Source organism: Camelus ferus, chromosome 6 (assembly GCF_009834535.1).
Source record: "Camelus ferus isolate YT-003-E chromosome 6, BCGSAC_Cfer_1.0, whole genome shotgun sequence".
Classification (NCBI taxonomy): Eukaryota; Metazoa; Chordata; class Mammalia; order Artiodactyla; family Camelidae; genus Camelus; species Camelus ferus.
In genome coordinates this window covers 93,533,803-93,549,783 of record NC_045701.1, presented here as the reverse complement: position 1 = coordinate 93,549,783, position 15,981 = coordinate 93,533,803, and the positions used below count along the sequence as shown (strand labels likewise).

Here is a 15,981-nt window from a genome sequence, read left to right as displayed (position 1 = left end):
AGGAGAGCGAGGGCTCGGGGCGGTGGCCGTTTCTCACTGGCTGGGCTGTTGCTGGGCCAGGAGGAAGTCTTCCTTCCTCGTCTGGGCCAGCCAGGGCAGCCTCTTCCCACCCCGGACAGGCGGTGCGCTGTGCAGGGGTGTTGGCTTCCTGCCCCGCCGTGGACTTCCTGCAGTGTCTGTCTGCCCACATCACGTGCCTCGTTATTTCTATCATCCTTCTTGCCAACAAGTCTGCCCCCGGCCAGCCTGGGGCCTCCCTGGTGGGCTCTGTCATCCAGCGGCGCCTTCTCCTTGGAGCTGTGCTGCGGGGCCTCCTTCCTGCTCCCAGCTCCCTTTCCAAGTCTTCTCTGTGCCCACTCTGCTCTTTGCTTTTTTTTTTTTCAGTTTTACAAAATGTTCAATGATCAGAGACTGTGCCTTTTTAATTACAGCCCATTCATACATTTCTGTAAATTGACATCTTTCGAGCATTTTGAGGATGTCATGGGATTTGAAAGCTTTCTTCGTTGGCTGCCTGCTGGTTGAGCCTGTGCTTCTCTGTCCCCGCTGCCGTGTTCTGCAGAGGTTGGGTGATTCTCAGTGGTTAGCTGATGTTATGTGAGTGCGGGTCTTACGCTGTCCCCCTCCTGGCACCTGTTGACTTCTGGGTGCCCCTGGATCTGCCCACGGGAGTGGCTTCTGGTGTCGCCCATGGGGACGGCTGTGACATGCAGCCTGCTAGTGCACCCTGAGTGGCTGGCATTGTGTGGGTCCTGTGGCTGGTGGCGGGGGCTTCGCTCCCTGCCCACCGAGCTGGATCTCTTTCCATGTGCTCCGGGCCCCTCACTCTGCTGCACTCGCTGTGCTGCGCTCAGCGGCACCACGGCCTGGAAGGCGCTGTTCAGCTGCGTCTCGACTGAAAAGGCCAGCCTCATCCTTAGAAAGTGTCAAGAACCCGAAGGCGCTTGTGTAGTGCACTTGCTTTCAGCTTTCATTTGTTGTTCTAAGGAGAGTAAGCGGTGGTGGGCTAGTTAGGACTCTGTTTCGCGCAGGTGTGTTTATTGATAGCATCTCTGTGCCTTTAAACCGCACATGCCTGTGCTGCGTGGTTTGCTCCGCCTGCCCATTGTGCTTGCTGGACTTGCGGGGATGAAAACTCACCCGGGGGCAGTGGCTGCTCATGGGTACAGGGTGTCTTCTCGGGGTGGTGAAAACGCACTAAATTGTGGTAACGGTCCTCGACTCTGCGAATATACTAACTGAATTGTACATTTTAAGAGGGTAATTTTACAGTGCGTGAATTATGTTGCAATAAAGATGCTATAAAATAACGTTCTGTGACAGATGGGTCTCGGCTTCGAGCGAGCACCGTCTGACGGGCACCTCTCGCACCTGTGGCCAGACTTCCCAGACACTCACCTTAGAGGGGCAGGGGTGGCCCCGGTCATTAGTGGGCCTCCCGCCGGCTGCCTTGTTTACCTCTGAGCCTCACTCGGCTGCCTGCTGAGGGCATGTGGTGCTGATGGGAGGCGAAGATTGGCCCTCCTGTCCTTCTGTCCAGACGGTCGGGATGCTGGCTCAGCCCAGGCCTCGGATATGGGGATGGTGACGGTGACTCCACATCAGTTCAGCCTGACTGGAGGCCCCAGGGCTGCTTGGGCTCCGGGTGAGCCTCGTTTTGGGGGGGGGGGCGCGCTGGGCCGCCCGTGAGGCATGCTGACTGCCAGGTGCTGCACGGGGTCTGGCTGGTCCGCACACCATGCCAGATTCTGCGGGTGCTGGCTCTCTGGGGCCACCTTCGGCTGGCGGGCCCTGTTGGTGTGTGTGGGTGGGTGGGCTGGACCCTGAGCAGGTGGGACTGGAGGAGACTGTACAGTCCTAGCCCCCCAGCCCCCCACCATCGAAGAGAGCAGGGGAGTGGGCTCCTAGCTTTTTGTGGGTGAAGCACAGGTTCCTGGCTCCGCGCAAGGCCACCTTGGCCAGAAAAGAGGGCAGATGGAGGCAGGGGAGTGAGGTGGCCAGGAGCGGAGACGTGGGAGGCTGTAGGCTCTCCCGCTCTCACCGGCGGTGTTCTGGCTTCGGCCGGCCCCGTGTGACCCCTGGCCCGGGCGGCCCCCTGGTGTGCGGGCAGCCCATCTGCTTCCTGTCTTATGTCTGTGCCTGCAGCTCATGTGGCTCTGGGAAGAGGTGTGAGGCAGGTTGTATCCTGGGCTCAGCTGACATCCCAGCCTTGCGAGCGTGCCCCTCCCTCCCCACCTGCCTGGTGTCGCGTGTGCTGGGGTTGGGGGGCGCTCGGCCACAGGAGGGGCATCAAAATTGTGTGTGTGGACCCTGTTGGGGACGGCGTATGCTGGTGTTAGTGCCAGGCGGGCCTGACCAGAGCCCTTTGCAGACACGCTGAGCTCAGGGCCTCGAGAGGGGCCCACACCGCCCAGACCTGGAGCTCGCACAGTTCTGGCCCAGAGAAGAGCTTGGTGGCAAGTGAGGTCGTAGGTGATGCGCAGCATTTTGTGTGTCCACACGGGAAATTGTACTGGAACACGTGCAAAAAGTGAATCTAATGACATAGAAGGAAAAGGCAATCTTGAGTTGCCACGGGGTAGTTGACCCTTTACCCCAACAGGGCTTCCAGCTAGTGGCGGTTGGGCATCGGCGGTAACATGTCACGTTGTGTCCTAGGGAGGCGTCAGATCCACCACCTGGGGAGCCAGCTGCAGCTGAACCAACACTGCCTGGACACAGCCTTCAACTTCTTCAAGATGGCCGTGAGCAAGCACCTGACCCGCGGCCGGAAAATGGCCCACGTGATCGCGGCCTGCCTCTACCTGGTGTGCCGGACGGAGGGCACCCCGCGTATCCTTTGGTTCGGGCCTGGTGGAGGGCCCCAACTTGGCTTGGTCAGCCTCCTGGGCCCTGTGTCACAGCGGCTGGTGTTTGTGTTTAATGGAAGCCCCTTGTTGGATTAACCGTCTGGACGGACTAGAGCCAGGCTGGAGTCCGAGGTGCCTGGCAGGCGGCTGTGCAGAGGCCTGCTGACCTCACCCCTCCTTGCCAGCCTCGCCTCTGGAGAGCATGGTGGGCCGCGGTCCCCTGTGCTCAGCCCGCTCGGCACTTGCCCCTGTGTGCAGCCCTGCTCTCCGACGGCTCCACGCCGAGACTTCTGTGCGTCGAGTCTTATGGGGCTCTCTGGCCCTCCCCGTTCCCCGTGGGCTGTCGCTCTCCCGCTTCCTGTGTCTCCTTCCCCAACCCCTCCTGTGCGGAACCCATGCTCCCGGCCCCATGTCCTCCCTTCGTGACCGCACGTCATCCAGTGCTTCCTGAGAACTGGCACCTGTCAACACCGGAGGGTGGTCTTCCTGCTGCCCGCGCGTTGGGGACAGTCTGACAGGAGTCTGGCTTGCAAACTGGTCTCCCCAGAGTGTGGCCGGTGCTGCCCGCAGTCTTCCCACATCCTGGTCCCTCTTGAGCAGTTTGCTGTCCAGACTCTTGTCCTCTCTGCGGGACGGGCATGCTGCTCGGAGGCCGGAGCCCCTCCGTGTGTCTGCAGGTCAGAGGTGCCCCTGCGGGGCCCTGTCGCCACCCTGGGGTCACTGTGGCCTCTCCCTTTGTTCACTCTGCTGCCCCACTGACCTGCCTTCTGGCCTTTTTATTCCCGTTTCCCACTTACTTACCTTTCGCTTTAGGGGTTTGTCTTCAAACCAAGTCTTCATTTCTGCTTTCGTGTTACTGGTCTGAGTGCCCCTGTGTTCTCTGAACGCTCCTGTGAGGCCCGTTCTGTGCCGGTTTCCTGGGTGTGGCGTCGCCTTGGCCCTGAGCTCTCTGCTCCTGTGTTTTGGACTCTGTCACAGGCTGTCCCCGATGGCAGGCGGGGCCGCCCCCACCCCACCAGCCTGGGCTGGGGGTCTGCGTGGAGAGGCAGCCCCCTGTGCTGGCCCCTCGCATCTGCCAGCAGTACCTTTGGATGACAGTTCCTAATTCTAGTGAAGTCCGGCGCACCCATCTCCTCCTTCACGGTTAATGTTTTTGTGCCCCGTTTGGGGAATCTTTGCTCCAAGTCCTGGAGACATCCTCCTGTGTTCCCTTCTGGAAGCTTTTGGTTTACACTTCCTGTCGGAGTGAGGGCATCTGAGGCGGAGTCTGTGCGTCTGGTGAGGAGAGAGCACAGTTTGCTTCCTCCGCTGGGCGTCCCGGTAACCAGGCACCCCCCGGCTTGGTGGTGGCCCTGCTGCTGCCACCGTCGGACCCCTTCTTCTGGCCTCTGTGCCAACCCCAGACAGGGCTAAATGCTGCAGGTTTATGACGCGTCTCAGGGCCTGCAGCGCGAGACCTTGCGCCCTAGCTGTTCTTCTGCCTCCGATCTTTCTGGGGTCCTCTGTTTCTCCATATAAATTTTTAAATCAGATTGTCCATTTCCATTAAAAAAAACCTTATGGGATTCTGATTGGGGTTTGTGGATCAATTTGGGGAAAACCAACCTTCATTTTAACAGCCCTGAGTCTCCCAGCCAGTGAGTCCTGCTCCTGGGGTGCTCTGCCCTCTCAGGACGTGAGTCCCCATCGTCTGTCACAGTTCTCCCTGAGCGCCTGTGTCTTGAGCCGAGGCCCCTTTTGCAGCTCACGTGGAAGCACAGCTGGGTCGGCTGATGATGTGCCTGGAGGTTAATCTCCTGTCTGGACGCTGGGGCCTCTGGCTTGTGTGCAGCCATGCCTGCTGCCAGTCTCGGTGCCTCCTTCTGGGCTGTTGGCCTGCCCTGTGCTAGCAAAGCTGGGGGGGCTCCGTCTGGCCCCAGGGCCCTGCCGTCGGCATCTGTAGGTGCCCCTTGTCAGGCGGCAGGCTGCGGGGCGTCCCTTCTTCCTGACTGCCACCAGCGGTGTCTGCAGGGGTTGAATCGCCCGCAGATTTGCTGCTGTGATCGTCGTGGGGGGTCCCCCTAGTCTGTGCCGGGGTGAGTCACAATGCCTGGTCTTTAAAGGTGGAAGCACGCTTGGCCTCGTGGCTTGGTCAGGGCCTGCCAGCGTCTCCAGGCGTGGCCGATGTCCTGGGTGCAGTCATGCGGGAAGCCCGTGTCTGTCTTCCTGTGACCACCTTGTCAGTTGCCGCGTCGTGGCCACGCTCTCCCCGTCCCCCTGGGACGTGCCCCTCGCGCTCCCGACCCTGGGCGGTCTGGGGTGAGCGGGGCCATGTCCTCTGGAGACGTTGGGGAAGCTCACAGCGACGCCAGGGGGGCCTTAGCTTTCTTTGTGGCGAGGGCGAATCATGGACTCAGCTTCTGTAACAGGCGTGGAGCCCTCCGGATTTCCCGCTCCTCGCTCCAGTTTTGGTAAGTTGGATTTTGCAAGGCCCTTGTCCATGTCATTTCAGAGACCAAACGTGTTGGCATAAAGTCATCCTTAACGTTCCGTGGCGTCCTCCTAAGCCGGTGGCAGTCGTAGTGCTGACCCCTGTGTTATGTCTGACCTCGGTGCTTCTGCCTTGGGGCCGTTGAGCCATGTTGCTGGGAGGGTGCCAGGTGTGTTAGTCTTTTCCTTGGTGAGAGCGCCGACGAGATGTAAGTCGCCAGGTTAAACCTCTGCTTTGCTGTTTGTCTGCGCCGTGCGTGTATCTCATTGACTTCTCTTTGTTCTTTCTCTCCTTCTCCTTGTTTGGGTTACTGTTTCTCAGCTTCTTGAGACAGGTGCTTAGGGTCTTGGCTTTAATTCTGTTTTTCCTAATATGAGCGTTTGAGGCTATAAATTTCTCTCTGGGCAGGTGTTATTTCCGTCAAGGAGTTAGGATGGGTCACATTTTCACTGAGATCAGTTCAAAATGTTGTCTGATTTCCATTTTTATTTGTCTTAGGTCTTCAGTCATTTAGAAGTCATTGCTTATGTTGAGAATGGTTGGGTTTTCCTGGTCATTTCTTGTTCCCAGTGTCTGTGTAACTCCGCGTGGCGGAGGACACGCACTGCGTGACTCCCCGCTTCCCCCGGCGTGCGACATCTGACTTACGGCTCAGTGCGTGGTCTGTGTGGTGGCTGTGCTGTGTGCGCTGCGAGGGGATGTGCCGGCGTGCCGGCTGGGTGGAGTGCTGTCCGAGAGCCCGTAGGTCAGGGTGGTCAGCCGTGTTCACACCATCCTCACCGACCTCTCGGCCTCCTTGTTCTGAAGGAAGTGTCGGAGCTCCCACTGCAGAGGGCACTTAAGCTGCTTTTCCTTTTACCTCGCTGGCCCCCGTTGTGCCTGGCGCTGTGTCTGGAGGGCGTGGATCCAGGACTGTGCGTCTTCCTGGAGGAAGTGACTCTCAACATTATCAAATGTCCCTCTTTGTCACCAGACACTCTTCCCTGAAACCCTTTCGCCTTGGGTGTTGGTCTAGCTGTACCCTCTTTCCTTCGCTGAGTGTGTACATGGCCTGTCTTTTCCCACCTTTTAGAATTCAATCCTTCTTGATATGTATGAGTTATGTTTCTTATAAGTGGTATATAATTGTGTTGGTGTCAACTTTTTATCTTTAATTTTTTTTGCTGGAGAATTCCGTCCATTAAACTTAACGCGCTTCTTGACGTATTTGAGTTCAGTTCTGCCACCTCACTGTTTTTGTTTGTTCTTTGTTCTCCCTTTCTCGCCACCTCTTAGAGTAATCGACTATCTTATTATCCTGTTTCCTTCAAATATTTTGCGGGTTACACATTTATTCGTCCATTGCTTTGGTGGCTCCCGGACACTGCGTCCTGCCTTGACCTGCCGGCGTCTTCCCTAGGCCGGGAGCCGGTCTCCCTGCAGCGGGAGGCGGCTCGGCCGTGCGCGGCCTGGGCGCCGTCCTCGCGGCCGCCTCCCTGCTGGCGCCCACGCTCGGCCCCCTGGGCCCTTCCCGTCCTGGTCTGCCCTCCTCTGGGGTCGCTTGTCCTCTACCCGAAGAGCTCCCGCTTGTGTTTCTCCAGTGCATCTGCTAGGACGACTCTTCCAGCTTGTGTGTGTGGAACACCTGTGTTTTGTTCTCGTCGGAAAGATATTTTCGGTGAGTGTGGAACGCTGGGCTGGCCGTGCTTCTTCTGGAAACCGGGCCCTGCTCTGTGCTGCCGCCGAGGTCCTGCCGCCTGGGCCCTGCGCCGTCTCGTCACTTGTTGGAGGGCCGGCCTCACGTCCCCCGCTCTTCCCAGGGGTTCTGTCTCTGTCCCGGGGCTGTGACCCTGAGGTCCCCACACATGGTTTTCTTGGTATTGCCTGCTTTTTGTGGAGCTTCTGGAATTTGGCAACTTAATGTCTCGTGTCTGTTTTGGGGAAATCTTAGGAGGTACTTTTTCAGACGTCATCTCTCCCCCGTTGTTTGCCGCGTCCTGGGACCCCAGTGGCACCCAGCCCGACCCTCTCGTCATGTCTCGGGCTGTATTTCGCGTTTCCCGTTCTGGTTCTCTCCTTCCCTCTCCCGGCCTCACTCTGAGCGCTTCCCGCGACCCGTCTCGTGCCGTGTGGGCCGCCCTGAGCGCGGCGCCGCCCGCGGACGTGCGCGTTCCCGGTGGCCTTTCTACGAGACCGCGGCTCTCGGGTGCAGCCCCCGCCCCTGCGGTTACAGGAGGGCCTGCGGCGGCCCCACAGCGGGGTCAGTGGCGGGGCTTTTACTGCATGAGTTTTCTTTCGGTTTTTGGCCTTTTGGTCTTGCCTGTTGTGGTGCTCGGTAAGTTTTTATGGAACTGCTGGATATGGTGAGACGTCGTGGCATCTGAGAGGATTTGCATCCAGCGGGGGTTTCACCTTCTCTGGGGGTGGAGGGTCTGTGGGGACCTGGCCCGGCTGCGCCCTGACTTGAGTCTCAGTGTGGGTTCGGCCACTGCTGGGCACGACCTGGCCGTCTTTTGCAGCAGAGGGTCGCAGGACCTGCCCGCTTCCTGGCCACTGGCTGTGGCCATGACTGAGCTCGAGAGCGGGCTGGCCAGGCCCTGAGGGCCAGCGTGCACAGTGATCGGGCCCCTCTTAGCAGTTTGGTCCCTCGGGTCTGGCTGCCTCGGGCGTCCCTGAGCTGCATTGTGTCCCCCTGGTGATTCTGGGTGAGCACCAGGCGCCACTTTGGCTTCTGCCCTGAAGGCGGCCGTGCCTGCGGGGAGCCGACCAGCTGGCTGGGCACCCAGCTCACCACGGAGGCCCTTCCCCTCTTCTGGGGTCTCGTCCGCAGGCTTCACATGGCTGCTGGCGTTTTTCTGGTGTTTAGACTTGTTCCCGATAGTGTGGTCACGCTGCCGCTCCCCTGGGGCTGCAGGTGGAAGTTGCTGGGGCGTCTTCTCCACCCTCCGCTCTCCTGCTGGTGTCCAGGCGCTTGCCCTTCCTTGTCCCGCAGTCCCCAGCAGCTCTGCCCGCCTGCCTCCACCCTGGCCCGTCAAGGACTGCCATGTATAAGGCCTGCTCACTCCATGCCCAGGCTGTCCAAGTCCCGCCCCCGTCCCTGTCTTCCTGCCGCGGCCAGTGAGGCCGGATCTCTGAGTGCCCGTTCCTCCTCCGGCCTCACCAGGCTCCAGCTGTTCTCAGTACCTCAGACGTGCGCCCCCCCTCCCCGCCCCTGGAGCAGACACTGGCTCGTCGGCCCACGAGAGCAAATGACCGCGGTTGGACAGCAGTCGGCACCGTGCTCAAGTCCGGGCTGTTCACTGGCCGAAGCCCAGTGATGGGCCTTCATGGGTTGGGGCGCCTGGGTGCACTAGAAAGTCGGGGGGAGACTGGCCGGAAGGTGGGGGCCTAACTCCCTCTGCTGTCCCAGCGTGTTGGGCTGGGGTGGGTGGAGCTGAGCCCCTGGGCCAGGGCAAGCTGGGTGCGGAGTGGTCCCCTGCAGCTGTAGGCCTGAGCTCTGACCTCCACCGGCCGTCAGGGAGGCAGGGCCAGGGGTGTGCAGCCAAGCTGGGTCTGGGCCCGAGCCTCGCCCACACCTCCTCCAGGCAGGCGGTAGTGCTAGCACAGGCCGTGGCGTGGAGCTGTGAGGGCAGGTGGCCAGCATCTCTGGACCCAGCAGCCTGGCTGCGCAGAAGACTGGTCCTCAGAGTGGGGGCTCTGAAGGGCACCTGTGTGAACGTCTCGGAGAGCAACGAGGGTGTCCTGTGTTGATTCTGTGAGGTAGGGTGCATACGGGGAGGTGGCAGCCGGGCCCTGGCTGAGGACTTGGGCACATGGTGTGGGGGGCTCAGTCGGGTGAGGGCCTGTGACGACTCACAGCCCTCGGGGTCGGGGTCGGGGTCGGGGGGTGGGGTGGGGATGGAAAGTGGGCTGGGGGAGAGGGTCTGGGCAGGTGAGGGGGTGGGCTCTTGGGGTCAGCTGTCCTCAAGGTGCCGCGGCTGCCCAAGCCCAGGGGAGAATGTGAAGCAGCTCCCACGGAGCCTGGCTGGGGGGCGGGGGCCTATTGCAGGCAGCCCGGGAGGAGGGCAGCTCGAGTCCCGGGGGAGTGCAGCTTGTGCGGGGGCTCTGCCTGGGCGCTCCGGGTGTGCCGGGGCAGGCTTGCGTGGCTGTGACCTCTGACTGCCAGTCATCACTAGCGCAGCAGGACAGCAGGACAGCAGGGCGCTGGCTGCCTGGGAAGGCGGGGTGTGGTGCTGGAGGGTGGTGGGTGCCGGGGCAGGTCCGTTCCTGCTCCTTGGTGCTGATGGTGCTGTTGTCCCTGGGACTCCCCTTCTCACGTCTGGGGGCCAGGAAGCGGCTGCCCCCCTGGTCCCGCCATGCCTGGAAGCGTGGCGTCCAGGCACACACATGAGTGACGTTCCAGAGCTGCTGGGTGTGCACACTTTCCCTCTGGGCGCCCTGCAGAACCCCCGGGAGAGGCAGCAGAGAGAAATGCCATGTTCTTTTGACCTTTAGTTCTGCCTTATTTAAATCTCTGTAAACTGTTCCATTTACTCAAAACGAGGCTCAGTTTAAATCGGGCCCTGCCTCTGCTCGTTGCCCCGGAAGCGCTGTGCAGACGGCCCCATCCCCTCCGGGCGCGGCTGGTCCTGTGGCGCTGGAGCCGCCCGTGCTCCGCTAAACCACCGCACACACTCTGGACCCTCAAGGGTGTCCAGGATCTCCAGAGGGAGTTCTGTCCGCTACCCTTTGTGCTGGTGCGCCCCCTCCAGGAGTGGCTCTCACCTGGGTGTTTGCCGGGCAGAAGCACCATCTGCTAGAGCCCGCGGGGACCCAGGCGGAGTGGCCGGTAGACCCGCGCTCAGGCCTCGTCCGCCGCCTTACTTGCCACGCCAGCCGGTTTGGAGTCGGGTCTCTGCACCGAGGTTAGAAGCAACTGCTTAGCAAAAGGGAACGGTTGCTGCGGAGGCCGCAGGCCCACGGCCAGCCTAACGGGAGGCTTTCCCAAGTCTCGAGTTGGGGGGCCCAAGGACACTGGTGGGCTCGGCCCAGGAGGGACATGAGGGCGGGTGTGGGCGCATTGTTCAGGAAGCACTGAGTCAGACTGTCCCCCCTCAGACAGGAACCAAGCTGTCCAGACGCTCCCGTGGCCACAGGGCGGGTGCCCCGCTGTTGCCATTTTGAGGACAGCAATCATTTTAGCTTGGTGGAGAGTTGCAGCCCAGCCTCCTTGTAAAAACACACACATTCCCCCGTTATTTTATTGTGAAAAACCTCAAACACGTGGCTGAGCTGAAAGGCGTGCGCGGTGGACGCGCCCACCCAGGAGCCACTCAGCCTCCTCCCTGGCGCCTGTCAGGGCAGCGTGTGGACCCGTGCCCGCGGCCCCCAGGCCCTCAGCAGGCAGGGCTCCACTGACTAGATGCCAGCAGTTTTCGTGGCCCTCGTTTCCTTTTAAGGGGGGCTCTGCCGCGCTCCAGTGACCGGAGCCACTGGTCCCGGCCGGCCACCCTGCCCGGGAAGCAGGCCTTCACGCTGCCTGTGCTGTAGGGCGGGGCAGGTGGCCCAGCCTCTCCGAGCATCCTGGAGGGTCTCCTGGCTTCCTGAGGGCCCGCGGGGTCGGTGGGCCACAGTTGGCATCACCCCGCATCCTCACCAGCGTTTGTGGCCCTTGTGGGGGCGGGGGGCTTGTGAATTTGCGTTTCTGTGATAGCGACTGAAACATCTGTCCAACACTTTTGCCCATTTTCTTGGTCTTTATTTTATTATTGTTAGTTTTTAAATAGACGTCATTTTTAAGAGCAGTTGTAGGTTTATGAAGAAATCATGCAGAGTTCCGTGTTCTCCCCCCGCCCGGAGTTCCCTGTTAGTGTGCTGTGTTACCGCCGAGGGCCAGCGCTGACGCACTCGGACTAACAAGCCCACAGCTGACGGGGCTCGCTCTTGCTGGTCCACCCTTGGTGGGTTCGCCAAATGACCGTGGCCACGTGTCCACCACGGCGCATCACTCCCACAGCTCCACGGCCCTGAAGACCCCTGTGCTCCGCCTGCTCATCCCCCCTCCTCCCCCCGGCAACACTGCCCCTTTCACTTCTCCATAGTTTTGCTCTTCCGGAACGTCGTACAGTCGGGATCTGACAGCCTGCAGTCTCTCGGCTACACTGGTTTCCCGGTGACTCTCTGGCGTCGCTGCTTCTGCGTCAGTGTTCAGCGTTCGCTGTGGCCTTCCATTTCCCGTGTTTTCACTTTTCTCCTCCGAGTTCCTCTCACTGGCTTGTTGGTCTGCGCTGCAGTGTGGCCGGTCTCGTTGCGACGGCACTCCTGGGAGAAGCCGTGCCTTCAGACACCGAGGGACGGGGGCCTTCTAGTCAAGGACCTGGAGGGCACGTCGGATGCTCGCCGCCCCAGTGAGGCTCTGGCGCTGGGAGCCCTTTCTCCTTGCTGGGTGGGGTCCAGGGTCTCCCTCTGGGCCCCTGGTCTGGGCCCTGGTTCAGCTTCATGGGGGCTTGTTAGTTACTTCAGCGTAAGCCACAACAGACACGTGAGTGACACTCTTGTCACTTCATCTGACAAGTTGCCTTTCCTGGTGGGTTGTGTTTTACGTTTGTGTGTGTGTGTCTGGCTGAGTTTTGGATCACTTAGGATGTGTCCCAGTTACTGTTTAATCATCTGTGGAGAGCGAGGGCAGGTCCCACGCCAGAGTCCCCACAGTTGCCCTCCCCAGCACCAGTCCTATTGTCGTGCCTGCCGGCCGCCAAGGATGGCCCTATGTCTGTGCATCTGTCCCAAGAGCTGTGGGTCCTGGGACAGAGGACACTCCCCAGTGCCCAGCAGGCGCTCAGTGGGTGCTTGTGGGAGGCAGTGAGCGTGGCTGTGCACCTGTGGGGCAGGCTGGGCAGGAGTCCCGTCGGTGCAGCCGACACCTGGCTGGGCAGGACGCGCACGGGGGTGGGAGCTGACCTGTGAGGCCGCGCGCACTCCGAGGACCGTGTCGAAGGCCCGCCTCAGCTCTGCTTCCCCATGGGAGTGATTCAGGGGTCTGTCAGAAGTTCCTGTCAGCCCTGCTGCAGCTGCCTCGCTCTGCCTTCACGATCCAGTGCTGAGCTTAGCTCTGCAGCAAGGCTCTGTCCCCTGGAAGGTGTCAGGGGGCCGGTGCCTGTGGGCCTGGGTGTTGCTCCTTAACTCTTCTCTCGTAGACATGCTCCTTGACCTCAGTGACCTGCTCCAGGTAGACGCCTTTCCTTTCTCAGCCCCTCCCTGTAGGCTTGCACACACCTCAGAGGCCGGTCCGTGCTCCTTCCCTAGCTGGGAGGGTCCACGGGGCGTGGGTCTCTGTTCTGAAACTGGCAAACAGAGTGGGTAGGGAGGCCGTGGACACGGGGGCACGGTGCCGTCCCGGGAGCCAGGCAGCTCTGGCCTCAGCACCAGTGGAGAGACCCAGGTGCACTCAGTGCGAGGCCTGGGAGAGTCGCTAACGGGGAAATAAAGGGGCTCGTTTGCATACACTTTACACAGTACGGAAGCATTTACAGACTGTCGAGAGGAGCTGGCTTACTGGCTACCAGGGAAGCGTCTCTCCTTTCCAGATGACTGAGCATTAGGGAAAAAACCAACATGGGCCCCTGCGTGGGTGGGACACGATGGGGTGGGGAGCATCGCCAGGGTCCCCGACTGAGTGGGGCACAGCCCCGGGGATGGTGCTGGGGTTCAACCCCACAGTGATCACTCCCCTGAGGACGTGGAAAGAAAACAATGAAAGCACATGTGACTGCAGTGTGAGGGTTCATGCGGAATTCACACGAACTCCACCCACTCCTACAGGGAAAGCTTCCCCACGAGCCTGGGTGCCCCACTGCCCAGGGCTGGGCTTCAGTGCCCCCCGGGGCCCAGGACAGGTAGACCTTCCCCTGACCCACACGCACGCATGTGTTTGTGTCCTCCCAGCTGTCTTTCTAAATGGCATCTCAGAAGTCCCGCTGAAATACTCTGCGGTCAGGCTAAAAATAATCCCTTGGAATGGTGGAAATCCAGCACTCCGTGTGCCGTGCCTGGTCAGGGCAGGCCACGTGCCTGGTTTCCATCCTGGTGCCCAGGAGGACGGAGCGCGGGCTGGAGCCGGACAGAGGTCTGGAAGTGCTGGGGCACCGCCCGGGGGCGGGGGTGCCCAGCTCCCTTGCTTCACAGCTGTGGGAATGGGGGACCAGTCAGGGTCCAGATGGAAGAGGGTGACGGGAGGTATGCCTGCTCACCTGGCTGAAGCAGGGCCTGGGGAGAGACACGGTGCCGGCTAGCGAGATCCGGAACTTGAGGCTAGACCCACACAACTTGCTTTGACCCTTTAGCACCACAGATGGACGGTGAGCCCTGGGCCCCCTGGTCCTGGGCCGAGGCACCGGGAGGCTGTGAGGCGGCATGGCGGCCGGCGTCCTGGCTGGGCCTGGCTCTGCAGTGTCAGGGCAGATGCTGCTGCGCTTGCCTGTGGGCGTGGAGCGTGCCTGTCAGGGGAGGGTCCCCTGGGGGGCTCGCGCTGACCGGAGGGCTGGCCGCTCAGGGAGAGGGGCGGGAGCTGCCGTGAGGAGGACCGCTCCGTGGTTAGGCTGCTCCCGGGGTCAGGCTCAGGGTGACGCACGAGGGTCCTGACAGGAGGCCCCTTCCTCCCTGTGCGGTGCGGCTGACGCAGAGCCAGTCGCCTGCCCGGGGCCTCGGCCCCTCAGAGGCCAGGAGGGAGACCCCCGGGATTTCTCCCAAGCACTGCTGGCCACTAACATCTCTGACGGGAACTGTGCATGGCGCATGCAGAGCCTTCCTACAGTTGACTGTCCATTTGAAGTTGTTCAGAGCCCTTTTCCGCAGCATTCAGGTGTTCTTCCCTTGGGGCTGCGGGGTCGGGCTAGTGGGAGGTGTGGCGTGGGCAGGCAGGGTCAGGGATGTGCTGTGGGAGGGTGGAGACAGCACGCTGGGGCAGTCAGTTCCGTTCTGGCCTGAGCAGAGGGGGTCAAGATTCAGGAGCCGGGGGGGAACGTGGCAAAGAGCTGCGGTGTCTAGGGAGATGCGCACCCACACACGCACACCTTGGTGGCAGGCCCAGGACACAGTGCTCAGAAGGCAGGCTCCGTGAGCCAGCAGTCCTCATGACTGGTGTCTCGGAGGAGGAGGCAGTGGGGTGAAGGGTGCCCTGTGCTGCCTGGACGTGGAGGCCTGGCCCCTTGCTGGGCAGGCCCCAAGCTGGCTAGTGCCCACACGTCCCTCCCATGCCCCCACTTCTTAGTACCCTGATCCCCCCGCGGTAGCGGGTGCCTGTGGGTGCCGCCTGCTAGCCTCTGGTGGGTGTAGCACACACTGAGGCCCTCACTCTTCCTCGGCATCTTCTCTGGTGTTCTCTTGGATGCCCTCGAGGAGATCACAGGCCAGGCTTGGTTAGGCGAAGCAGCTCTCGGGGGGAGGTCAGAGGCAGAGGGCCAGGGCCAGCCCTCCTGGGAGGCCCAAGGCCTATGGGCAGGACTAGGGTGAAGACAGGTGTGCGGGAGGCGAGGTGGGTGGGGTTTCTGTAGCTCAGGCTCCAGATGGCGAAGGCTGCAGCTCCCCAGCCTTTCCCCGGCTCCGCACCTCATCCAGGGCTTCCCGCGACCCCTGGATGGTTCCTTCTCTGCCTGCCATCAGTGCTGCTCAGCAGTCTCCTCCTCGCAGGCTGCCTGGCCCTTGGTCAGCACCAGGCAGGCCATTAGGATAGTGCCTGGCCCAGCCCAGGGCTCCGTCGCCCCGGAGGTCTGCACCCGGGTGCTCGGCCCCGTGCCGTGCTGGCAGGTGCTGGGGCAGGGGCAGGTTCCACGGCAGGCCTGGACTTGAGGTGGGAGCAGTGCAGGGTCATTGAGGTCTGCAGAGACCCACGGCCATGACCGTGCTGGCCCACAGGGACACAGACAGGATGCCCCCGGTGCACCCCTGGGAGTGAGGCCCCACAGTTTGGTGCCTCGTGCCCCGGACGCTCCTGCTCTGCCAGCTACTCTTAAGCCGGGGTTTCTTCTTAGTGGATTCAGTCGCTGCCCAGAGGGCGGCGGAGGCATAGAGGCCGCCTGGGAGTGGGGCGTGGGGCGCTGGCTGCTCACGGGGGCCAGCAGGGGCTCTCGTAGACTGAGTGATGAAATGCACATTTTAAGAAAAAAGAAAAAAGAAAATGCTTCCTGCACGTAGATGCTGTTCTTAGTTGTGGTCTTTTCATAACAGGTGAACGTTTATGTGCTGGGGAAGACGTTCCTTCTCTTGGCGAGAGAGCTCTGCATCAACGCGCCAGCGATAGGTACGGCGGGGCTTATGAGTCTCCAGGTGGGAGGGAGGTGTGTGCAAGGGCCGGGACCCCAGGAGGGGAGAGATGTCACCAGAGCAGATGCTGGGGGCGGGGGTGGAGGGAGCAGTGTGGTGGTTATTTCTGGTTTAAAACCAGGATGCCCTGGTCTGTCCTCACAGGTGTGGATGAGGGTGTGGAAAGGGAAAGGGATGTGCCGTGTGGGTGGGGCCTTCTGGCCACGTCCAGAGGAGGTGCCCTGGGGCAGGAGGACTCTGCAGACGGAGCCGGGCCTCTCCCAGCCCCGGTCCTGCCCTTACCGTCTTCCCTCCTTTGTCTGTCAGCATCTAGAGGCATGTTTCCTCTTGTTAAGGAGGCGTACGTGGGGCCAGGAAGTGCAGTCCTGCATCACCCGTAGGATG

The 15,981-nt window shown here is 61.3% G+C and overlaps 1 protein-coding gene across 3 annotated transcripts in view; it reads left to right on the top strand.

The window, feature by feature from the left end:
- Positions 1 to 15,981, top strand: part of BRF1 (BRF1 RNA polymerase III transcription initiation factor subunit) — a 49,252-nt gene that overhangs the window by 13,687 nt on the left and 19,584 nt on the right. For 2 of the 3 annotated variants that reach the window (XM_032482849.1, XM_032482848.1), the window contains exons 3-5: positions 2,659 to 2,832; positions 12,474 to 12,505; positions 15,502 to 15,574. The exons of the other annotated variant lie outside the window; for it this stretch is intronic. In XM_032482849.1, the coding sequence (XP_032338740.1) occupies positions 2,659 to 2,832; positions 12,474 to 12,505; positions 15,502 to 15,574 (279 nt within the window). The remainder of the gene's footprint in view (positions 1 to 2,658; positions 2,833 to 12,473; positions 12,506 to 15,501; positions 15,575 to 15,981) is intronic. 3 annotated transcript variants of the gene reach the window in all.